This window comes from Myxine glutinosa, chromosome 5 (assembly GCF_964187855.1).
Source record: "Myxine glutinosa chromosome 5, kmMyxGlut1.1, whole genome shotgun sequence".
Taxonomy (NCBI): domain Eukaryota; kingdom Metazoa; phylum Chordata; class Myxini; order Myxiniformes; family Myxinidae; genus Myxine; species Myxine glutinosa.
The window spans coordinates 12,431,201-12,447,079 of record NC_136265.1 but is presented as its reverse complement, the minus strand read 5'-3'; the positions used below and the strand labels follow the sequence as shown (position 1 = coordinate 12,447,079).

Sequence of the window (15,879 nt, the reverse complement as noted above, 5' to 3'; positions counted from 1 at the left end):
CAGCATGGGAGGCTTGGAACTGCTATGATGATGTGACATGTGTCTTTACCTACAGTCATGTGAAAAAGTAAGGACACCCCATGTAAAGTTTTGACTTTTTCAACATATTTCAACATACAGCTATTTTATCTTCATTTCAGCAATGTTGATAGATAAAGGTGATATAACAAATATCATGAAACATTTACATTTTGTAGTCTATTATATAATTTAAATAAACATAAATGCAAATTTCGCATGTGGAAAAAGCAAGTACACCCTTGGCTCTAATAGGTGATATTGCCCCCTTTGGCAGAAACAACCTCAAGTAGGTGTTTCTTATAACTGTCTAACGGTCTCTGACATCGACTGGGAGAAATTTTTGCCCACTCCTCCATGCAGAATTCTTTCAGCTGTGCGATGTTTGAGGGGTTTCTTGCATGCACAGCTCGTTTCAAATCCCCCCACAACATTTCAATGAGATTTAGATCCGGGCTTTGACTTGGCCATTCCAGAACCCTCCATTTCTTTATTTTCAGCCATTCCTTGGTGTATTTACTGGTATGTTTAGGGTCATTGTCATGTTGCAAGGTCCACCTTCGGTTGAGCTTCAACTTTCCGACAGATGGCCTCACATTATCCTCAAGCACCCTCTGGTACAATGAAGAATTCATAGTGGATTCTATGATGGTGAGCTGCCCAGGCCCTGATGCAGCAAAACTGCCCCAAACCATAATATTTCCACCACCATGCTTTACAGTTGGTATCAGGTTCTTGTGGTCAAATGCTGTGTTTGGTTTTCGCCAAACATGTCTTCTGGTACTGTGGCCAAATAGCTCTACCTTTGACTCATCTGTCTAGAGCACATTGTTCCAGAAGTGCTGGTCTTTGCCTGGGTGTTCATTGACAACTTTAGTCTTGCCCTGATGTTCTTTCTGGACAGCAAAGGTTTCCTCCTGGCACACCTCCCATGTAGATCAAATTTGTGCAGCCTCTTTCTAATGGTAGACTCGTGCACTTTGACATCAACAGTGGCAAGAGCTACCTGTAGGTCCCGTGATGACATTCTGGGGTTCTTCTAGACTTCTTTCAGCATCTTGCGGTCTGCTCTCGGGCTGAACTTGCTGGGGCGGTCTGGCCTGAACAGGTTGGCAGTTGTTTGGAATCTTCTCCACTTGTGGATGATCTTCCGGACAGTCGAATAATTGATTTCAAATTGTTTGGAGATCTTTTAAAATCCCTTCCCAGACTCGTAGGCATCTATAACCTTCTCTCTGAAGGCCTCAGAGAGCTCTTTTGATCTAGGCATGGAGACGCCACACACTTCAACAACAAAGAGCAAACCAAACTAAATGTCTGAGGTTTAAATAAGACAGGTTCCTCCAAGATCCTCTCGAACGATGTTCTAATCATTTGCACATGAGCTGGTGCACCTGATTATAATTTTAGGTATTTGAAGTAGTGATAAATGTGGGGGTGTACTTACTTTTTCCACATGCGAAATTTGCATTTATGTTTATTTAAATTATACAATTGACTACAAAATGTAAATGTTTCATGATATTTGTTATATTATGTCACCTTTATCTATCAATATTGTTGAAATGAAGATCAAATAGCTGTATGTTGAAATATGTTGAAAAAGTCAAAACTTTACATGGGGTGTACTTACTTTTTCACGTGACTGTACATGGCACTTCATCCTCACACAGAAGTAGAGGTTGGTGCTCAACATTTCCAGCTGCTGGAACGCTTCACTGTTATCCTGTATGACAAGACCAGTGATCTGCAACATGTGGATGAAGTTAGAAAGGAGCTGTTTTGCCAGAAGGGGAAGACAATGGAGAGACTTCCCCCAACACAGGGATGCACTATTGCAGCACACAAAGCGAGTTGCATATCAGGCAGGAATATGGTGCACCAGTGAACAGATTGAACAACACGCACCTACTCCAGAAGGTTGGGGCTGGACTCTCGATGAGGACAGCAATTCATGGGTTCCTGTGTGGAACATCTTACCTGTGGTCTCCAAGGCCTGTAGTGAACTAGTCAAATGCAGCTGCAAGATTCAAAGTGGATGTGGCGCTCGGTGCGCATGCAGAAAGGCACGTTCGAAGTGCACTGAACTCTGCAGTTGTCATGTGAGAAGTAGGCTGGGAATAAAATGCATGTGCAGTGGTGTGCGAGGACAATATACTGTCACATTCACAGTTGATATAGTTGCAGTCCTTGCAGTATTTTCAATGACGATGGTACATGAACAGTATTCCGTTTTATTTTATTTTTCAAGTTTTATGTTCAGTTTCTTTTTGTGTTAATAAAAATCGTCTGTTGCTTTTCTAAATGGTATAGTTGTATTCCTTGACCCAGAAAATGTATGTTTAGATGCCAAGATTGTGACCCTAAGTGGCTGAGAAGCTTAGATGAATGAAAATGAATGAATGATCGTTTTAAGGCCATTTTCCCCGCTAGAGCGGGGGTTAGCCTTGCGGGCCCCATGACAATCATGGTTCCCTGTTTGAGGCAATTTTTTATGGCCGGATGCCCTTCCTGACGCCAACCCTCTTAGTCGCCTCTTACGATGTGCAGGGATACAGTGTACCTATTCTAAACCGGGGTACACACCGGGAGCTGAGAAGCTTAGATATTGGTAGATATATATTTTTACATGGCGGCCATCTTGAAAATCCAAGATGGCCGCCATAATGTATTTGGAGGAAGTGGTTCCTATCAAAAATGGAAAGCTAAGGTAACGGGTAACATGTGGGAAAAAATTGGCGCTTTTGTCTGGAATGTCCATATCCATCTCAAATCCGGTCCTAAGCTGCCTGACTACGCTGTCCTCCGCATCTTCCTCTTTCCATCCCACGCTCTTCAAATCTGTTTCCACGACCTCCCTCCACCTCAATCTCCGTCCTTTTGATCATTTTTTCCCTCCAATTGGCTCATTCCATTCTTTCTTGATTGGTTGTTCATCCTTTTCCCTCATCATGTGTCCAAACCACCACAAGCTCGTCTCTAATCCTTTCTGTGATACTTACAACTCCACCTCTCTTAGTACGTATCTCTTCATTCCTCAACCTCTCTCTTGGTGATACTCTGAGAATACACAGAAACATGATCATCTAAAGATGTCTAACCACACCCTATTACCTCTGTCTTTATAATATTGACCTTCAATCCCTGCCTCTCTAAGCTCTCTTGACATTCCGGCACTCTTCCCCGCAGCTCTTTCTTGTCGTCTGTGAACAGGAACTCCTATAGTTCTCTATCTCTGATGTTCTCACTGAGCACGTCCATCAATGTCACAAAAGAAAGGAACTTAGCGCAGAATTCTCTCAACGGGATCCTTTTATTTCCTCCCCCTGTCAAGGCTGGAGAACCCCAAGGCAGAGTTCTGGGCCTAGTCCTATTCCTGATCTTCATCAATGATCTGTCTGATTCTCTGAAAAATTCTCTTTATCTCTTTGCTGATGACTCCACTCTCTGCCGTGACATCCCTCATCCTTCTGACAGACAGACAGCAGCATCTTCCCATTCCGTAGACCTTGACAAAATCACAAACTGGTCAAACACTTGAAATACGTCTTTCAATCCTGACAAATCTCACACTCTCACTATCTCGGTCATTCAGCCATTAAAAGTCCTGGGTCTCACTATCAGCTATGATTTTTATTGGGCAAATCGCATTTCAAAATTGGCCTCCAAAGCCAGTCGCCGCCTGGGTATCCTCCGTCATACAAAGTCCTTCGTTGGCACACATGAACTCCTATCCACCTACAAGGCCTTCATCTGCATCTTTACGGAGTACTGCTCCCCCCTTTGGGGTGACTCTTCTGCCTCACGTCTTGCTCAGCTTGACACCATGGAAACCAAGGCCTTCAAGTCAGCTGCTGACCACCAGGTGTTGGCTTAACGGTTAAGGTGCCTGGCTTGAGATCTGAGATCCTTGTGTGTTCAAGCCCCTGTCATGCTGTTGAATTAACACCAGGTGGGTTGACTCAGCCTGTCAGCCTTCTGAGACCGGCAAAATGTGTACCAACTTACTGGTAAGGGGGCATTGCATCAGCAGCACAGCCGCACTTCCAGAAAATGACGCAGCCAATGAGCCACAGGCTGCATACGAATAAAATAAAAAAAACACCATCTCAGATCGTCCCCAATCCAAAACTATGATCTTTCTTACCCTAGTTAACCACCACGCCCCAAATCCCTGCTCCTTCCAAATTTCCATTTTCCCCTATTGGAGTTTCCACTTGTATCCATCTCGTCTTTCCCCATGCATCCTCTTCTGCTCCTCATTCCTCCACACACCCATCGTTTGTCCGCCTCTCTCTATCTTGTCCTCAAACTCTGCTGTTCCTTTTGTCCTGTTGTCTCCTGATCCGTTCAGTGTACCAGTATTTACTCTTCCATGAGCCTCGACTCGGGTTCAAAAACAAACAAAAAAAAAGTTTTTGTTTTTTTACATTCATCTTTTCCAGATATATTTTAATTTAAATATGTTTCAGCTGAAAGTCAATGAGAAAAGATCAAGTTTGTTTATTAACATTTTGAAGCATAAAGACAATATTATACATTTTCTTCCACATTTTCTTCCACTCCAGATTGTATTTTCATTCTATTTCCATGATTAACATTGAGAGTGTAAGATGTTGAAATTTCTCGCAAATTAATCCTCATTATCTTCTTTATATTTTAAAGTCGTAAAATGGTTGTAAAATGAATGAAATTATCGATAAATATCCAACACTCATGGTCCCCTCCAGCCTTTGCCATGAAATCCAGTGGGGAGTTTGGATCAAAAATGACTCCGCATAGGGAAACTGACCAAACTCTCCCAACAAAGGGCTCTGGTACTTGTGGAGAAACCTCACTATTTGGTGCACACACCTCCGTCTGCAATGATGTGGCCAATTGACGGAAAGCCAAACTCGATCTATTGTTCAGGTCCTCGATAAACGGCATCTTCTCCAGCTTGAGGCTTCCCTGTATGCTGTGCATTCCTGTGCGTCAGATAGAAAGACACAATGACAGGTCAACAGGATCTAAAACTTACACATCGCCAATAACCCCGCTTTTCGCTTTGCGTACGCGAGCGAAGAAGGTCGAGAGGTCTGCTTCTCCAATTTAGGTTTTATTGAGGTAATCTAACTCAGTTCAATCGCCGACACGATGCATGTGCAGGGAGGGATGTTAGGGGAAGCGACACTATGTGAACACAACAGAAATGGCACATCTGCCCCAGAATGGCACCAGAAGGGGATTGCTTGCAGACCTTGTGCATCCTGCAGAAATATATGGGGGACAGAGCACAGACTGAGCAGGGGGTGCAAGGCCGGAGAGGAGTCGGAATGACCGCCAACCTGCCTGCGGTTAGAGTGAAAGGCCCTCAGAATCAGCTTCATCGCGGGAGATTCCAATGATTCTGAAAGGCTTTGTTTCTACAGTGTGAAACTGAGATAGGTGTGAGGCAGGAGCACCAGCCCAGAGGGGAGAGCAGTATTCCATTGAGCTGCGGATAAAGCTTTGTATGTGGTGAGAAGCTCAGGTGTGCCAAGGAAGGACCTCGCACGATGGAGGATGCCCAATCGGCGACTGGCTTTGGAGGCCAGCTTGGAAATGTGGCTTTCCTAGGAAAGATCATGGCAGATTTATTGACTGTTTATTGACGATAAAATTTATGTTCAATCCAATATGTCTGCCGAACCATGCGACCGATGACGTCATCAATTTCATTCTCCCATAAAATTGGTGTGTAGATCACGCTCAATAAATTTCAAACTGATCGGATCAAGCGTTCTACTTGTCTAATTATGACGTCATACTAAAGGCACCCATGACATTCTCTTGAATATTATAATGCTGTTCTGCATGAGGTGTACTTGACAATGAGCCATTTTATAAAGTTTTTCGGTTTTACCAAGATGACACCCATACCATTGACTTATGGCGTCATAATTATCATTAAAATTTTTACAGGAGGAGGTGCTCTTATGGTGAAAATTTCATGCCAATTAGAGCAACGGTTACAGAGAAAAGCATATTCATGTTTTGTGCGGCAAACAAACAGACAAACGGACCCAAATGCAATACCCTCTCCTCTGGCGATGGTAAAATTTGAAAATTAAATATTTGAAAATTGAAAAAGATTTTAATTATAAAATTGAAAAACAAAATATTTGACAATTAAATTTATTTGAAAATTATACAATTTTAAATTGAAAAAAAATTAAAATAAATGAACATTGAAAAAAATAATAATAATAATAATATATATATATATATACAGGGTGGGTGGAAAGTCGCTCCCTATTTTAAAGTACTTATAAATTATGTATAAAATGCGAGTGTATTACTACAGACTTGGCATTTAATATGGAATATTTTTTTTGTGGGGGTGAACTTACTTTTCAAGATGTCTTAGAACCAAAAGTTCATTGGAATTATGTTGAAAGTATTCGAGATTTTGTTAATGTGACCTTTAAAAGAAACAAAAACCACATTTGACATTTCGAAACAAATAAATTGATCCTTGAAAGTGATGTAAACTGATATCGAACTCAATTCATGGACAGTACTGTGTTAAACCTCTGTACGTTTTCCAGAAGTATCTCTTTATTTTGCACATTAGCCAAAAATTTTTTTAACAAAAACAAAAGTTAAATTACGACTGGGATTACGGACAGTAAAATTACAGTTCAGTACTTCGTGTAACCCCCACGAGCATTCAGGAGAGCACGTACACGTTGAGGCATGCTGTTCACGAGATTTGCCAAGGTTTGGACAGGAATCGCTTGCCATGCAGTGACAATAGCCTGCTGCAATTCACGCACAGAGGTCGGCTGCTGGTCCAAGTGGTCGATTTGACGCGTTAATTCTGCCCACAAGTTCTCTATCGGATTCATATCCAGGGACATGGCAGGCTACTCCATATGCTCTACACCACGGTCAGCAAGAAAGTGTTGGATCATGCGAGCACGATGAGGCCGTGCATTGTCATCTTGGAAGACAAAGTTTCCTCGAAAGGCTGCACGAGCAAATGGAAGCAATGTTTCTTCCAGAATGGCCCTGTACTTGAACTGGTTCAGGGTTCCATTCAGAACAACCAGGTCAGTTTTGCCCCCTGGATGAAAAGCAGCCCAAACGGTCACCCCACCACCTCCAGCTTGGACTCTTGGCACTATACAATCTTTGTTGTAGGCTTCATGCACTTGTCTGCGCACTCGGACGCGGCCACCTTGACGATAGACCAGAAATCTAGACACGTCACTGAAGATCACGTGATTCCAGTGTCCTTGCTGCCATTGACGGTGCTCTCTGGTCCACTGCAATCGGCGCTGGCGGTGTTGTCTGGTCAGGCGTGGCTTTCTCAGGGGACGCCTGGCACGATAGCCTGCTTGAACCAGTCGTTGGTTGACTAGCCTTCTGGATACAGGCACATTTGTCAGTTGCTGCCACTCAGCCCTAAGCCGATTAGCTGACTTGGGACGGCCATTGCGGACTAACCGGTGCAGCTGGCGATCATCCCTCCTTGTGGTTCTGCGCGGACTTCCTGGCCTCGGTATTGGAGTAGGGACACCCCTCTGAGCATTTCGTTTCAGGATCTTTGACACCTGACCTTGAGTGATGCCATACTGCCGAGCAATAGCACGCTGTTTCATGCCGTAATTTCGTAAAGCCACCACTCCATGACAAACAGCATTGTCGAGTTGACGGACCATCTCCAGAGGAAGCGGCAATAACTTTTGGAGACGTGCAGCCGTTGTTTTACACTAATACAGAACGCAACAACCCATGTATACCCGATTGTGAAGCCAATCATCAAATGCACCTGTCCGCACATTTTGCCACGCCACCTGTGATATAATCCTGTTGTTGACTTCTTGCTGCAACAGACAATCAGTGACATGGTTCTTTTAACAAATAAATCACCAAAGTGTAAAAGAAACTCACCAGATTGATATACTGAGTTAAGAAAGTAAACCCAAGTCAAGAAAAAAAAAATATTCCACATTAAATGCCAAGTCTGTATATATTATTGTGCTGTGTTCTTTAACGTTGTACAATTTTAACGCCACTCTTTTTTCCCCATTTCAGATTAAACCCTCACATGGCTCAGCGCTTAACAGTGCAGGAGCGTGCTCAGTTGGCGGCACGGTACGAAGTTTGGCAATCTGTGGTTCAAGTTCAAAGATGGTGGCGGGCCATTCGCGGACCACGTGCCCAAGTGGACCCGAAAACAATCAATAATTGTCACTCGAAGCTCATGACCACGGGGTCTGTGGCAGATGCTCGAAGGAGTGGTCGCCCATCGACATCCACGGCCCCGGAGACAGTGCGAACTGTGCTGAAGAAGGAGCTGAAATGGCGTGCGTGGAAGCCGCACTACTGCCAATCTCTCTCGGACGAAGACTGCGACATTCGCATGGAGTTTGGGGTAATCATGCTGGCTTGGCATGAAGACTGGCTCCCTCTCTTCTGCAACATCCTCTGGAGCGACGAGGCGGTGTTCCACGTCGGAGGCTTTGTCAACCATCACAACTGCCACTACTGGGCAGGAGAGGATCCTGTGGTTTGCGCTGAAAAAATGCAGAATCGGCCAAAGGTAACGGTGTGGTGTGGTATGACCTCGGATAAGGTTGTGGGCCCGTTCCTTCTGCGCAACACCATGAATGCTGAGCGGTACCTGGCTATGTTGCAAGACAAGGTCTGGCCGGTTGTCAGCACATGGGAGAATATCGACGATCTGATATTTATGCAAGATGGCGCCCCTCCGCATTTTGCTCACGTCGTTCGTGACTGGCTGGAAGTCAACTTCCCAGGGCGTTGGATGGGTCGTCGTGGTCCAAATGAATGGCCAGCCAGGAGCCCCGACTTGACACCGTGCGACTTCTTTCTTTGGGGGTGGGCAAAGGAAGAAGTGTACCGTACCAAACCGAGGACATTGGAAGAACTGGAGGACCGTATTCGGGAAGTCATGTCTTCCATCCCGCCGGAGTTCCTACTGAAGTCAGTGGACGCCATTCCTGGGCGGCTCCAGAAGCTGGTGGCAAGAGTTGGAGCCCACATTGAATTCTAGAGAAAACTTAACCTTTGTGCCTATCTTTTCAAATTACTTCTTTTCAAATAAATTGATAATGTTCGACTTTTTTTACCAATCTAAAATAGGGAGCGACTTTCCACCCACCCTGTATATACACAATTATAAAATTTAATATTTCAATAAATGGAAAATTTAATAATTTAAAAATTGAATGCTATCATTGGAAATTTAAAAAAAGTTGGAAAAAATGAAATAATTGAATATTTAAATAATTGAAAATTGGGAGGAAAAATATAATAATGAAACAGTTTTAAAATTATTCTTCAAAAAGCAGGACACCAAGTCTAAACTCTAAATGTCTCCCTCTGGAAACCATAATTGCACTAAAGAGGCGAAGCTGTTCAAAATCGATTTGTCCGATTTTTGAAGTTACGTAGTGTCCTCACCTGCTGATGTTGGTGAGTTCACGGTAGGTGCAGCTGTTGTGATTTCTGAAAAATGCAGCGATTAAAAATCTTAGATAACGTGGATGATAAACAATCTGTGCCAGACAAGGAGATACTGTACTGCGCAAAACTAGACACAGGAGATGGCCATGTAACTCATCACAACTGTCTTATAAACAAGCCTCTTTTTCTTCCCCCCACTCACAACCCCCCAAAAAGGTACATTTGCACTCTCTCCAATTCTGAGACAAAAAAAAAGTTTCATTTGACATCCTGTGTCAGATTACATTGTCCAGTCGGAAATAAGCATTGGAGAAGAGAGATTGATAGGAAACAAAATGAAGACTCACCTGGCTTGTCCATGAAGGTATAGATAGCTCTGAATCCTGTGAACGCTTTACTCCGGTAAAAGCCACTCAGGAACGAGATGTTTAAAGTGTTGGACTGTGACACCACAGGTGGGGGTAGGATGTTGGAGCAAAACAAAGCACCTATATCGTCTCCGCTGTAGACAAAGACACGGTCGTGAGGACACGTTCGGCTGGCCTCCCCAGAAACATTGAATTGGGTCCACTGTCAGCAGAATGTTGAGGGTGAATTGGGAAGTGTGGAGGGGTGGGGGGGAGATGAGGGGGGGGGGAATTGAGGGGAGGGAAGGGGTGTGGAAGAAGTTTTAAAGAGTACCAGTAAAAAAAAGTACCAAAAAGTACCAGTAAAGAGTAACAGCTCCCAACAAATTATCTGTGGTTACCGAAAATAATCTCAATCATCGGTGCAAGCACATTCAGGAAAAAGATTAATAAAACTTCTGGCCACATTACCCTTCTCGGCCTACCTTCCGGTAAGCAATGTGCTGCGGCACAGTCTTGGAAATACACGATAATCTTTGTCATTTTTGAAATAAATGTTATTGATCACAATATATCACACTGCATGCCATAAGATAAAGGAAGATGATTTGTAATATGGTCAAATGTAACAATATGGTCAAATGTAACAATATGGTCAAATGTAACAATATGGTCAAATGTAACAATATGGTCAAATGTAACAATTTGGTCAAATGTAACAATATGGTCAAATGTAACAATATGGTCAAATGTAACAATATGGTCAAATGTAACAATATGGTCAAATGTAATAATATGGTCAAATGTAACAATATGGTCAAATGTAACAATATGGTCAAATGTAACAATATGGTCAAATGTTTTGTTTTGTCAAATATTATGTACATCGTTTTTACCTGCTAAGTGTCACAGGTTTACAAGAACTCCGCATGCTTGTTGTTGTTGCTGTTGTGGTTCTTGTTGGGGGTCGATGTTTGAAATGTGCACCCATTGGTTGGATACCTGCTTGACCGCACCCACATTTGTCACTTGACTTCACCCACCATGGCACCCAGATTAAATAATATGGCCGCCATCTTGGTTTTCTGGTGGGCCTAAGACATCAGGCCTGTAGGCCTCTGCTCATTATACACTGCCCAGGTTTGATGCGTCAGATTTCCATTAGCTTATTTGTTTGGGTCGAGTGTTATTCAAGATGAGGGACCCCAAAAATTGTAATGATATATCAAATACAAATTCTTAGTAAGTTTTCATCAAGCCTGTAAGTACCCACAGTACGCTCATCCCTATAAAAAATAGTGTTACGTATTTTTTGAACAGCCCCATATTGAGGTTATACAATCCATGACCATGTGACAAATCAGCTCGTTCTGATATAACTGTGGCTTAGGCTGTCATGGATAACAAGTGTCGAGTTAATCTTCTAATAGCACATTAAATGTGCGTTTCCCAATCGGTCCGTTACCAGATTTTGTCGCAGGTTGTGAACACAGAGCGGTCATTATTGTTGTGAAATACTTTAAAATACTGGAACATGGCTACGGTGAGATAACTCCATATAATTTTGTTAGACAGCAGCTTTGCGTCATCCAAGTTATTTTCAGTGCTCAAGATGGCGGCTTCCACACGGTTCGACAGATGATTTGTTCGATGTACCAAGGTCTATAAAACGGTAACTGATGCATATGCTGTTGTTATATTCTGCAGCAATCATAGACTTGGTGGCGGCTGGTATGGGATTGGGAATTGGGGGGCATTGGCATCCTCTACATCATTATCGCAGCCCCAATAGTTGTTGGAATGGAAGTGGCCGCCACCGCATGAGAAACCACAATTATATATATATATATTATTATTATTTTTATAAACAATTCACAATTGTTACACAATTACACAATTCAATTAATTTTTTTACAAACTACAATTTACTGTGCTGCTTATTTTGTGTAAATACCTGGAGTCTAATGACCTTTCCAGGAGGTGCTTCTATCTCCCACTTGGCAAAGCCAAGTTGAATATTGTAAAATGGCCAGTTGGAAGATATCAGGGTTCCACCTTTTTCTTTCCCCAATCGTATCACGTACATGGAACCATGCTTATCTGTAAAGAACACATCCATCCATTGTATATTATAAAAATAGTGGCAATGCCCCTGCTCTCACCTGGTAGAACCAGGGAACCACTCACTGGTAAGCGTGGAAGACCAATGAAATATGTAAACAAACAAACGCAGTAAAAACTGAGTACTCCCTTTCGGCGCGCGTCATCACCGGGCCCCCTTTGGCGCCCGGCTATGACGTCATGCAGTGCCTGGAGATGGAATAGGAAAGGAGCGGTGTGCAATTAGCCCAAGATTTGAACAAACCTGTGAAAGCACCATGCAGAGATCATTCCCACCAAGTTACATCTAAATCGTGGGAATACTTTTTGAGAAGAAGTCAAAAGTAGTGATCCAGAAATGGTAATGACCTTTGGCCTTTAAATTGACCAACTTAATCTGCAATTCTTTGATGGGATTTCAAAGGCATCATGAGGCCTTGGTCCACAGAAGTTCTATAAAGTCTGGTGAAAATAGGACTATTAGTTTTAGCATCACGGGTGATGAAGGTTTTGGTCAAATTTCATCGAAATAGTGTGTGTAGTTTCAGAGATAAAAAGGAAATACCGATTTTGGGGTGTCAAGTTCCCTCCTTAGACCCTGATTATTAGCTCACCTGGAACGTAGTTCCGGGGAGCTTATGGGATGATGCGTCGTCCGTCCGTCAGTCTGTAAACACTTGCAACTTTTTCTCCGAAACCGCTGATGGGAATGTGACCAAACTTGGCACAAATGAGATGTGGTATATTGCACCTGAAGTTTGATCACGGCATTAAAAAAAAATTGGGATCTAAGGGGGTCTACCAGGGGTCAAATTTGGTCGAGGTTTGACCCCCCAAAATAGGTATTTGCTTTCTTCTCCGAAACTACAAACACAATTTCGATGAAATTTGACCACAACCTTCATCACTTGTGAAGTACGAAAGTTTGTTTACAGCATAAAAAAAAATTGGGGTCTAATGGGGTGCACAGGGGGTTGCGGTTGCCCTTGTACAGGGTGTAACAGATTGCGGTTTTACGGGTTGAACAAACTTTCGTCCATCACGGGTGATTAAGGTTTTGGTAAAGTTTCATCGAAATTGTGTGTATAGTTTTGGAAGAGAAGGTCCGAGTGTTTACATACTGACTGACTGACTCACTGACTGATGGACACCATGAGGTGCCAATGCCTCACCTGAACAATTTGCTCCAGGTGAGCTAAAAATGAAATGGCTCCAAATTTCTCTTATGCACGACATTAGGATGGGATTGAATTATAACAGGTAATCTAAAATTACTGTGCATACCTTGATGAGTCAACTCTTTGAAGGAAACGGAGATATTGAAGCCAGGGTAGTCGACCTCGTTTGTCGTCCACAGTGAAAGGCGCATGGATTGGCGGCTGGAGGTAATGGCAAGAGGGGTGGCTGAACCACAGAGTCTTGCTATGATTGAAGAGGTTGTGCTATCTCCATCCTGTACCTTCACCTGAAGCCATCACAGGAAAGGTGGGACGAGAGAGTTCAGAGGGAGAGGCCAAACAATGATAAATTGTTGCCAATATATAACGATGTATGTACAGTTATAATGAACAATGCATGAGCACAATGTACATCTTCCAATGGTCATTGCTTCCTCACCTCCATCTTCCATATTTATGGCAAATTAAAAATGTGTTGAAAAAAAATATATAATTTAATCAAACATTATTCGGTCGATTTTAAATTTCCCACCAATTATTTTGTTCATTTTCCAATATGTGAGAACCGTTGGGGGGAGAGGATGGGTGTTGGAGAAAACCGATTCATGGCGACAGCACAAACCGATACAAATGATAGTGGGAAAAAGGACAAAGCGGTACGGAGGGACAGACAAGAGGAAGCAGAGGAGAAAGGGGATGATGATGAGGAACAATGTGATCTGGAAGATAAGCTGGCTAATAAAATAGAGAAAGTGACAATAACAACAACTGAAGAAAAACCTGCACTAATTTGACGACATAATAATACATGCACAAAAGCACTAATCAGCAAAACAAACAAAGCTTTAAAAAATACCAAAATCGGCCACACTGAAATAAACAAGCATTACGCCTAGGTCCCCCGTCGGTGAAGTGATGTCAGTTGACAAAGTGGAAGACGCAAGGCGGCCATCTTGGATTTTGACGTGGTGACCCAATTTCTAATAGCGTTCTTCCTTATGCCTAGATACACCCACACACCAGATTAGAAGTTGGTACTTCGCTTATTTTTCCAAGATATTCCGCTCACAAGGTTCAGACATACATGGCGGTGGCCATCTTGCATTTTGACGTGGCGACCCAATATTCAATAGTGTCCTTCCTTATGCCTAGATACACCCACACGCCAGATTAGAAGTTGGTACTTTGCTTATTTTTCAAGATATTCCGCTAACAAGGTTCAGACATTCATGGCGTCAGACATACATGGCGGTGGCCATCTTGGATTTTGACGTGGTTGCACCCACACACCAAATTAGAATTCGGTCCTTCCCTGGTGTTGCGCTAGCGGCTAGGGTGCCGGCTTAGGATCCGAGGATCCTGGGTTCGAATCCCGGTCGATCGCTGAATTAACGCCAGGGGGGTTGACTCAGCCTGTCATCCTTCCGAGGTCGGCTAATTGAGTACCAGTTCACTGGTAATTCCCTGTTTGTCGTTAAAGGCGGCAAAAAGGGTTGGCGTCAGGAAGGGCATCCGGCTGTAAAACATTGCTCCAAAAAAGGGGACCGAAAAACAACAACAACCACGATCCCCGAAAAAGGCCAACCCCCGCTTTGCGGGGAAAAATGGCCTCTAAAGGTGGTTATTTATATATATACTTACGCATGCACGCACGTACGCACGTGCGCATGCCCGCGCGCACGCACGCACGGAGGGACAGACGGACGGAGGGGAAAACCATAGTCCCCCTTTCGCTCCACGGTGCGAGGGGGACAATAAACATAGTACATTTTGCAGCAGCACTATTCATTCAGGAAAAAGTAACAATGAAACACCGCAATAACAAAACATGTCCCACAAATACAAACCAACCACCACCATGGAAGCAAAGACTTGAGAGAGATGCTCAGAAAGGAGACAGGACAAATACAGTAATTACAAAGAGGAAATCAAAGCACCAAAACTAAAGAGGAGAATCCAAAAAATAAAATACAAATATAAAATTGAAGACAAAGACCTAGAAGTAAGTTGGTTGCTTGGAAAGGTTGCTGAAAACAAACCAAAAATCGAAATGATAGTAAAGAAAACTCGAACGGCACTCTTTGACATCGCGACATCGACTGACATGCCTCCGCCCACATTATTACATCATTACACACACTTGTACCAAGTTTGATTTAAATCCCTTCAGCTGTTCTCAAGAATCCCCATTTTTACCTGGCATGACCTCGGACCTTTGACCTTTGTTGCAGAAATATAAGCAGTTCATCTTTTCATCATAATATAGACGTACAAAGTTTGCTCAAAATCCCATCATTGGTTTGCAAGTTAGTGCAGTAACAGAACTTTTACTGAAAGGGATTTCTGACCTATGACCTCTTGACCCCATAATCCAATCCGTTTATCTTTAGATCATTATAATACTTGTACCAAGTTTGACTTGGTTCCCTTCAGTCATTCGTAAGTTATCGGGGGTAACAAAAACCTATTACAGACTCTGACCTTTGACCTCATGTGTGACCTAACCTTTGACCTAACCCTAACCCCGCAATCAAATCAGTTCATCTTTGCATCATTACACACATCTGTGCCAAGTTTGACTGATACATCTTCAGCCGTTCTGAAGTTATAACCCTATTACAAACTGACCGTTAACCTATTGACCCCCAAAACCAAGCCAGTTCATCATTGCATCATAATACATACTTGCACCAACTTTGATCGAAATCCCATCACTGGTTCACAAGTTATCGTGGCAACAGGATGTTTACCGAACATGATCTTTGACCTCATGACCCTAA

General features: G+C 43.0%; 1 protein-coding gene across 1 annotated transcript in view; it reads right to left on the bottom strand.

Moving 5' to 3' along the window:
* Positions 1 to 15,879, bottom strand: part of LOC137427954 (tolloid-like protein 2) — a 161,818-nt gene that overhangs the window by 10,733 nt on the left and 135,206 nt on the right. The window contains exons 11-15 of the mRNA XM_068117809.2: positions 13,206 to 13,386; positions 11,776 to 11,921; positions 9,822 to 10,044; positions 9,472 to 9,516; positions 4,873 to 4,985 (exon numbers count right to left, since the gene is read on the bottom strand). Coding sequence (XP_067973910.2) covers positions 4,873 to 4,985; positions 9,472 to 9,516; positions 9,822 to 10,044; positions 11,776 to 11,921; positions 13,206 to 13,386 — 708 coding nt within the window. The remainder of the gene's footprint in view (positions 1 to 4,872; positions 4,986 to 9,471; positions 9,517 to 9,821; positions 10,045 to 11,775; positions 11,922 to 13,205; positions 13,387 to 15,879) is intronic.